Raw genomic sequence first — 9,899 nt, 5'->3', positions numbered from 1 at the left:
GGAAGGGGGCAGACACCCCATTGGTTGGTTAACGACACCGCTCTACCCGACGTCATCACCGCTCTACCCGACGTCATCACCGTCTACTTCACGACGTCATGCTGCAATCATTATTCGTCACTGGGAGATTTCCCACCGTTTGGCAGGAATTTGGAATCAACCATAAAATGCGCTGTGTAAACTATGGTGTAAACTGCATAATATTAAATTACTGGTGACGCTATCCGCACTTGCCGGTCGTTGGTGCCCTGTAAACGACCTTCGACATGAAATAATAAAATTATCATGAAATATTGTCGTGTCTAATGTGTACAGTCCTTTAAGCAGCGAATGTAGCAATGAAAGCATCGGCTGGTTATTTCTGTGAACCTCAGTACATGCGACCTTATGTCCTGCATTCACGGCAGACGGCACGCAAGAAGAAGTCACATGGCCCTTCAGGCATTTGCTTAAAACGACCAGAATGCGAAATCCATCGCCTTTTTTTTTTGTCAGTCGATTGCATTGGCACAATGTTCTCTGCTGTCACCCTCAGTACACTGTAGCATGCACTGTACCATTACCCAGCACTCCAGTTCCAGTAGGTCTTGCACTGTACCATCAGCAAACGCAGAAGAAGACGAAGGCTATCATCGTCTGATCTGTATGTTTAAAAAACTATTATTGCACTCTTTCATTGATGCGTACGTGTTTTTTTTTTGTATATGCATTGCTATTATTTATTTATTTATTCTTTTTATTGGCATCAGCATTCAATACTCAAAATATTATTTAAAAAAAAATTTTTTGTAAGACAACTTCTTGGCCAATCCCCCTGAGTGGGTATGAGCCATGCAGTAGAGGCTACTACTACTACTACTACTCATGAACCGTGGTGTCTAGGCGAACAAGAACAATTCTGAACGTATGCTGTCGAGGCCCTAAGTCGCTTCGAGGTACGGAACGACTCGGTCGTCGTCTTGCAAGTGCATGCGATGGACGGGACGACTACTTGTTACAAGGCTGAACCGTACGCTGGGAGAAAACGTCTATTCGTGGTCATAGCACTGGTCTGTCTGGCCAGCATGATACATTTTGCGCGATGGATGGTGCCCGGCAACGGAAAGCCGCTGGCTGATGCCCGGCAACGGCCTCCCGTTCAACACAAGAGTGAGTGTTAACGTTATTTTTTCTCTTGTTGCAGGCTGAAATCAGACGTGTGAGATTTGTCTTCGTTGCTCGTGGATTCGTGGATCTCGGCTGGTCGCGTCAGAGACTACGAGCTGTATTGACAGAACAGCTGCTAATGTACTCTTGTGCATGTCAGGATGATAGATAACATCAACATTCTCGCGGAACAACAAGCAAATAGTGAACAGCATCTCTCATATACCCAGCCAACCATCTCACATCCAGTGGACATTACATAAATATCAACCATGAGATATTTAATCGTCAGAGGATGTCCACAAATTTATAAAATATTCAGAGGATGTCCATTTTGAACAAAGTGGACATCCATAGTTTGTCCACAGCAGTTTCACACACAATATTGATATGATATCGCCAATATTAGTACAATATTTAGAGGACGTCCATTTTCACAAGAGTGAACATCCATATATCTATACGGAGCCTCAATAAAGAGACAACATCCTCAATAAATATTTAGGACTGGCACCATGGTGTTATGAAGTAGGGTAGGCCTTCGGGTGCGCAGCTCGAGATACGGGATTGTGGTATCCCACCGCTGCCACCACTGTAAGGATGGGGGTTGCATGACGATGAAAGCCGAGAGGTTGGCGAGCCGATGTAGCCGAAGATCGGACTATCGCTTATGAGCAGGACAAGGATGCAAAACGTTTACAAAACAGAAACAACGTTTATAGCAGCTATAGCAGGTTATAGCAGTACAGAACCTGCCAGCTCGACCAAGTCGGCTGGCCAAGTCGGCTTGACCAAGTCGGCTGGGGCGTCTCTTCTCTCACAACGGACCGGCACGGCCTTAATTTGGGTAGCAGTCCATTGTGACGTGTCCTCTCTAGGCAGGTGCTGGCCGGTTTCCCGCTTTGCTATCCGGTCTCTGCCGCTTTGCTATCTGGTCTGCTGCTTTGCTGTCTGGTCTGCTGCAGCACAGGTGTTGCCCCTTTTCGTGCTCGCAGGTGTTGACAGGGCTTTTCCTTGGTCCCAGGTGTTGACGGGGCTCCCCGATCGCAGACAAAGCGTGCATGGTTTGATCCCTGCTTCCAGGTCGCAGGTGCTGGCCCCTTGCTTCAGGGGCGTAGCCAAGGGGGGGGGGAGGGGTTCAACCCCCCCTGAAAATTTTCAATTTTGCTTGCGCATATACACGCACACATACAAACGCACGCACGAACATACATAAAGTATGGTTGAACCCCCCCCCCCCCCGAAAAAAATTTCTGGCTACGCCCCTGCCTTGCTTGGTCGCAGGGCATACGCTGACCGCGATGCCGTGGACTTCGAACGAAGTGCCGGTGTTTATTCGCTTCCCCGTTCGGTCAGGTGCTCTGGCACAACAATGGGCATCAGCACGATTTCGTCTGCGGGATAGGGGGGGGGGGGTGGAGGCTTGAGGCTGGTGAGGGGGAGAGGCTTGATGGGGGAGGCTTGGGATGGGGGGGAGCAATGCCCCCTTCGCACCGTCTGCCGACGCCCATATGACTGGCACAAATTCTGTAATTGCAGTTCTAAATAAGTCTATAAACGCCATGGGAGAAACACGAAGACGTGTTACAAATGCTTCAAAAAGTTGCAGTGGCTTAGCTCGGCTATGCCAGGATATACGTAGAAGGTTCAGCTGATTATTCTTAGCTTTCCTGGTCGTCAAGCTTCTCCGCTTTTCTGCGCCGCTTAGCAGCATTTGCGCCCTCCTTCTTCGTGGATAATACCACACTGGCAAACGCCAGCCAGCCGGTCTGACAGGGAATGGTATGGCATGGATGGCAGCGCGAACAGATCGAGGTGGTGGCTATACTCATAAAGGTCCCCGGATTAGCGGCTTCACTCTGATGAAGCTTTTCAAGTTCTACGAGTGTGCGTAAGATGGTGTTCAGGCGAAGCTTGTATTGCATCAGGTGTGTCCCTCGCGTTGTAGGTACATGTGACCGTTAAAAAAAAAAAGCCCGGTGCCTGCGAGCTCAAAGAAATGAGGCCCTCGATGGTGCACCGGTAACGCGCATATTTGCATGCGCCGTTCTTTAATAATTGATGCTTCTCAATTGTGGGCTTGTCGACGACCAGCCGTTTCTTGCGCGGAAATCTGATCTTTCATCGAGGTCATCGAGGTGACTTGTGATTTCGCGTTGCCACATTTCATTGCTGCCTGGATATGAACATGTGACCGTAGTTGTTGCCTGGAGAAACTAAAGTGTTGCGCTGCTGTTCACGGGGATTGGGTCCAATTCCCGGCATGGAGGAAGGAAACAGCGAGGAGATTGCGCAGCGTGATAGAAGAAAGAAGGAAAGAAAAGTAGCACGTCAGGCACGCACACGCCAAGCTTCGCTTGCACGCATTTTCCCGTTAAAGCAAGGGCTCGTGAATTTTTAGGAGCTGCAGGCTCGCCAGGTTCTTAAGCTGGGGCCAAGTCCCGCGCCGTAACCTGCATCCATCCATTCAAAGCGTCGTGGAACGCGAAGAGGAACGCTATGCGCGTCGTGTGTTCCCTCTAGCCTGGCCGTTAATTCTCACAGGGCGAGCGGGGAACGCGGTCGACAGCCAGGCGGGCGTCGGACAGCTATTTTTAGGGCCACTTTATCATGCGCGTCTCGAGGGCAGTTTTCAAACTGAAAGAACATTAGGAGCGTTGCGTCTGCAAGTGTACGACAATGGAGAATCAGATGCTGTTAGATATTTCTTTATATATATATATATATATATATATATATATATATATATATATATATATATATATATATATATATATATATATATATATATATACTTCATCAATGTTCATATAATTGTAAATTGTGTATATAGTTCATGAAAATTGTAAATTAATAAGACATTGTGTATATATGTATATATAACAACGTGTGTCACGTCTTCATATGATGGTAGAGGACTTGCACGGAAGAATCACGGGTTTTCCCGATCTTCTCCGAGCCAGCTCCTCAATCATCATTCACTTCGTGGATATGACGTGATTTTTGTTTTTCGCTGATTCTAGTTGTGACTAAATAACTAGGTCACACTGAAGTTACTATGCATTCTTTTTAAAAGGCAGGCCAATCAGGCCTGTAGCCCTACACATAGCAGTGGACGGAAAAACATGTGATGCAATATGATTTTTCAAGCCACTGTATACGTAAAGGCTATAGTGCTAGCTGATGTGCAAAGTATCAGCTATCTTACTGTTACACTGCCATACCTGCAGCATACATTCGGCTGGTTGTAAGTGGCTATGCAGTTATGTGTTCGATTTTACAAAAAGAGCAATAACAGATGCTAAAATATTTATTTCAGGCCAACCTTCAGCGAGGCCGAGTCCGCGTCGCTCCAATGTCACTCGGACCAGTGTTACCTTACTTAAAGGCGAGTGTAAAGTAAATCCACTTCGGAAATGTCTGTACCTTAGAAAATAAGTCTGATATTACTACAGAAATTGGTAAACATTAGCTGCTCTGAAAGTGACCGGCAGAACCGCTTCTTTTACTGTCACGCCCAGAGCAAGATATTTCTGATCAAACTATCTCCACTATAGTCAGTGCAGCTATGGATGTAAAATCTCGCCTATTACGGTATCAAGATGAACTCTCTCATTTTCACACGTACCATTGAGTTTTATTTACCTCGAAATACATGGTCAACGAACGCGGTGTGATTTAGGAACCTAGCGCGGAAAATTATGCACACCTCTAAAGCGCGGTGGCCCATTACGTTTTAAAATTAATTCCCAGAATCTTTTACGAGTGTGAAAAACTATACAAGAAATGAGTGGGGCTGTTGTGAGCACAAATGAAGAGTATATATATGTGACGCTATGAATGGGAGACGTGCTGTGTCTCAGACGCCATACTTTTATTTCACTGCACGCGCACTTCTTCCTTCTCGGCTTCTACCAGTCATCCCTGCCTTCCTACGTCACAGGATTCCCCCTCCCCCCTAAAGAAGGCCTGAGTTACAAACAACAATGAAAAGTAAACAAGGAGAGGATTAGAAGTGACAAATGGGGAAATGCACAGATCGTTGCATGTCCCAGTGGAGTTCCGTAAGCTCGCAAAAACTTCAGGGCAGAGTGCAGCAGTCCGGTGATATTGAGAAGAGCTCTGGTGGGGACAGGCAGGCTGTTGCGTCCTGGACAACATACCCATGCCCTGCGCACGCACACTGATGATAACACTGTTCGCAGATATGTCACGGCTGAATAATACTGGATCACCTTGTTGGATCGAATGCCTGTATTTCGTACGCGTCGGGTTGTTTGTCATGGCTGATACAGAGTCGTCGCTTCCACTTTGTGTTCGCGTTGACCGAGACTGATGGCGCGATGTCTGAGTTCTTGCGGAGTACAAGGGCTGATTTCGCTTTGTTCTCGGCGTTTTCTGCGGTGTTGTCGTAGTTGTAATCGTAGCAGCAGTCTTGACCTCTGCTGCAGAAGGCATCTCTGGCGACATTCCTTGGTGCGATGATGTGTTACATCTTGAATTTGCCTTCGGGTCGATTTAAAGACCTTGTTTTCTGATGTCCTTGGAGCCATGAGCGCGCTTCCGTTGAGGTTTTCGTTCGTCGTTGCCTTGGTTGGAGTCTCTTGGCGTCGCTTAAGTTTATTGACTTGCCTCTGCTGACCTTGTTGATGGTGCTGTAGAAATATTTGATGGTGTACATCGTTGAATGAACATACACTGTTGGTAGTTTCATCATAATTTAGTAATCGCATGTAAGCATGCTTCGTGCCAATGAAAGTAACAGCCGCCTTTCCTTTTTATCATTCAAGCTTGTATTGCATGGTGACTCCATAGTGCTTCTACTTTCGGTTGGGTCAACACCTGACGATGACATCGCAACAAACATTGCTTGAGCTGGTTCTGATTCCGAGTGTTTGTCTCTTTGCGGAACAATTGAGCTGCAGACATCTGACGAAAGACTCCGTTCTGGAAGGTCGCGACATGGTCTGGTATTGTGGGGATTTACCAGCTTGTCCAGAGCGAGTGTAACGATCTTTTGAGGCGTGTCGTCAGGTTCATCGGTAATATTGACGTCAGATGATGCAAAGCCACATTGTGTGCCTTGTATGCGACACGAGGTGTCAAGTGCATCTGGGGCTTCAGTAATGGCTTGGAATCTATCGGGTGTTGAAGAGGTAGGCAACGGCAATTTTCGCGCCGGAGCGAAACCTGGTGGAACGTTGGGTCTTTTGTGAAACTTGCTTGAATGCATTTCAGTGAGCTGAGGCTTTACTTTGCATGTTGAGGATGGTAAATTCATACTCGGCGTTCGAATGCGTGAAGACTCCCTATGACTGTGACGACTGAATTCGTGTGTATCCAGATGGAGGGTTATAATCGAGTGTTCATTGTATTCTTTAAATCGAATGATCATTTCTTCTTTGATTTTTTCGCAAGAATTGTTGTTTTGGAAGATGTGCGTGAGGTAAAAGCGGAAGGCCTCACCGGTGACTTAGTATTTCAAGTTTTTGACCCTCTCCCGTTCTGACCATGATGCAGCGGTAGCGTGGACCTCGAAAAGGTGGAACCAGTCCTCTACGGGTCCATCGTCCGCCGATCCTGCGTACTTCGGTATGTCGAGGTCTGCCGATGCTGCTGCCATGAAGCTGGTCACAGTATGCAGCGATGATCTGCTCAGATGGCCTGTATGTGGTCAGGGCGTCTTGTTGGGAACGTTGATGATGCGTGGCTGATGAAGTGGCTGCCAGGTCTTCATCCTGTCGACTTCTGTGACGCTATGAATGGGAGACGTGCTGTGTCTCAGACGCCATACTTTTGTGTCACTGCACGCGCACTTCTGCATTCTCGGCATTCTACCAGTCATCCCTGCCTTCCTACGTCACACACACACACACACACACACACACACACACACACACACACACACACACACACACACACACACACACACACACACACACACACACACACACACACACACACACACACACACACACACACACACACACACACACACACACACACACACACACACACACACACACACACACACACACACACACACACCACACACACACACACACACACACACACACACACACACACACACACACACACACACACACACACACACACACCACACACACACACACACACACACACACACACACACACACACACACACACACACACACACACACACACACACACACACACACACACACACACACACACACACACACACACACACACATATATATATATATATATATATATATATATATATATACTTTTTAATACCATAAAAGAGTCGGGACGCCTCTCTCCATATATTACCTGTGAAGAAGGACTGCTGCACGATGTATGAATTAAGCTCGCGAATGAGCTGGCGTCCTTTAGATAAGTTGTAATAGAAGAATGGGTGAATCTCGGAGACTGTCTGACAGGAAGGTGGGCCGATTCCGGACATTGAGTAACTTACACTGGTTGCATGCGTGAGCGCGTGTAATTTGTGGTCGCGTAACGGGAGACGCGTATACATTTTGCGTAAGTGCGCTATGTCATATATTCATAGTGTTGTAAAAGGCCATACATGATATGCACAGTTACACAGGCTTTGTAAAGAATGAAAATGATACAAAATGTATTCAATGCTTGTACTTTATTACATGATTTGCTCTCCCCATCCATCCCGCTTGTTGCACTCTGGACGAAGCGTTCAGTTAATCTTGCAGCCCTTCCGTCATGCACCCACCCTCCCCCCTGCCATATCTATTCTTTAAAAAATACAGCTAAGAATCTTGCCCAAAGGTGGCATGTGCTCCTGCGCTGGTACTAATCTATACGGTAAATCAATGTCTCAACGAAATGAAGGGTTGTTGAGCGCACATTCGCAAGAGCCGCGACCACAGCTCTTCTGCTCTCAGTAGTGAGAAATTCCTTATGAGGGGCAAAGAATGATATTACTGAGTGAGACGCAGATTAATGTTTCCTGCAGATACCGAGTTGATTCGCACTAAAGTCACTGAATTCTTCGATTTTCCTTTTGATTCTCTGCGCAGAACCTCCACGGAAACCGCAATATCCGCAAGCTGAAGATATATGGTTCCTCGAAACATCTGGTCGGCGGAAACTGAAGGCCAGAGAAGCCTGCAGCATCGAGTCAGCCTGCCTGCACAATAGCAACTACACCGTGCATCTACTTTCCGTCGGAAACATCAACTCCTCTTACTGTCCTTACCATCGCGTGCTTTCGAAGCTGCCCAATTTTCGGTCGGCCGCGCTCAGCGCGAGCACCGAACTGGCGGGGACTCCGTTGTCCCACTTGTACGCGAAAGGCGGACCACTGCACCGGAGCCCTTTCTTTACGGAACACCTGAGCGACTTTCTTCGTTACGCCGTGATTTGGAAGCGTGGCGGCGTTTACTTGGATACGGACGTGATAGTTCTCAGGTCACTGAAAGGATTACAAAACAGCATTGTTTACGAGGTCGATGGCAGACACGTGGCTAACGGCCTGCTCTTCTTCTCGAAGAATCATCCCGTTATTGGAGCGATTATGCTTACGTGTTCACGCCAGTACCAAGCCGGATGGTGGTCTACTTGCGGGCCTTGGTTGACGTCACATCTACCTAATCTCCCCGAAATCTCTCGGTTCGTAAACTTTCTTCCATCGTGGACGTTCTTAAAGTCTAAATTCGACGACTGGCGATGGTTCTTTGACCCCACAAAGGCCCAAAGCCTGCTAAGGGTGGTAAACAGCAGCTACGGCGCCCACTTTTGGAATCGGGTGAGCAAGCATACGATTGTTATGACCGGATCTGGCAGCGCGATGGACCTCCTGGCTCGTGCCCACTGCCCTGCGGTGTACAGTTTAGCCTCTTCTGTGGGATACCTGTAAAGTACAGCGCAAGGTATGCGGCCACAAAGTGGCTGCGGCCATGGGACACCAATAAAATGTCTTGCCTGCATTCTCCAAATATCGTTTCTAATTAAGGGACCGACAACTTGCCAGTATGTGGGATTGGAGCCTGATGGCAAAGAAAAGACCCTGAATTATAGTGACAGATTCAAGCATGCTTTTCGCGATTTGAGTAGGATTATCCTGTCGGTCCCTACGTGGGAGACGCCCGCTAAGCGCGTCCTGCAGGACAAAGTTTTTTTTTCCAGTCCAGTCCAGGCCTGCGTGGAACACGCAGCACAGTCTCAGCGAAAGCTGGAGGATCGACCTTTCAGCCCGTTGTGAACTCCCTCGGAGCTACTACTACAAGTATACAGTTTCAAGATACCATTTCAAAATGTTAACAGCGCATAGAACGATTAGGAAGGGATGAGACAGCAAAGGTAAAGAGCGCTCTTTACCTTTGTTGTCTCGTCCCTTCCTAATCGTTCTATGCGCTGTTAACATTTTGAAATGAATCCACACCAACTTGCCCAAGCGTCAACCGTGGCAATCAACATACCAACTACGCCATAAATCATTATAATTTCTCTAAATAGGGTGGTATCCACTATGTCATTATTCAACAATCTGCGGAGAAGCGAGATACCCGTACGCGGCTGCAATATATGTGTACTTTGTTGATGGTGTGGTGAAGAATTATGGCTGAACTCTGTGTAATGGGTGGGAAGCTTCAAACCAGCCACTAGAAACGCAATTCGCCTTGTGTGACACCTCGTTGTTATTTTACTCTTTTACCACGTCATATTACATATGTTAACGCGATTCCTCGCCCGACATGACGCCTGCGTAGGATCTTTTTGCAAAGGAG

The 9,899-nt window shown here is 47.3% G+C and overlaps 1 protein-coding gene across 1 annotated transcript; it reads left to right on the top strand.

The window, feature by feature from the left end:
• Positions 1-1,064: 1,064 nt before the first annotated feature.
• Positions 1,065-9,028, top strand: LOC119381862 (lactosylceramide 4-alpha-galactosyltransferase-like). The gene is made up of 2 exons (XM_037649616.1): positions 1,065-1,149; positions 8,190-9,028. Exons 1-2 carry the CDS (start codon positions 1,065-1,067, stop codon positions 9,026-9,028), a joined length of 924 nt encoding a protein of 307 aa, XP_037505544.1.
• Positions 9,029-9,899: the final 871 nt, after the last annotated feature.

Source organism: Rhipicephalus sanguineus, chromosome 2, assembly GCF_013339695.2.
Source record: "Rhipicephalus sanguineus isolate Rsan-2018 chromosome 2, BIME_Rsan_1.4, whole genome shotgun sequence".
In the NCBI taxonomy this organism is placed as follows: Eukaryota; Metazoa; Arthropoda; class Arachnida; order Ixodida; family Ixodidae; genus Rhipicephalus; species Rhipicephalus sanguineus.
This window is presented reverse-complemented; position numbering and strand designations above follow the sequence as displayed.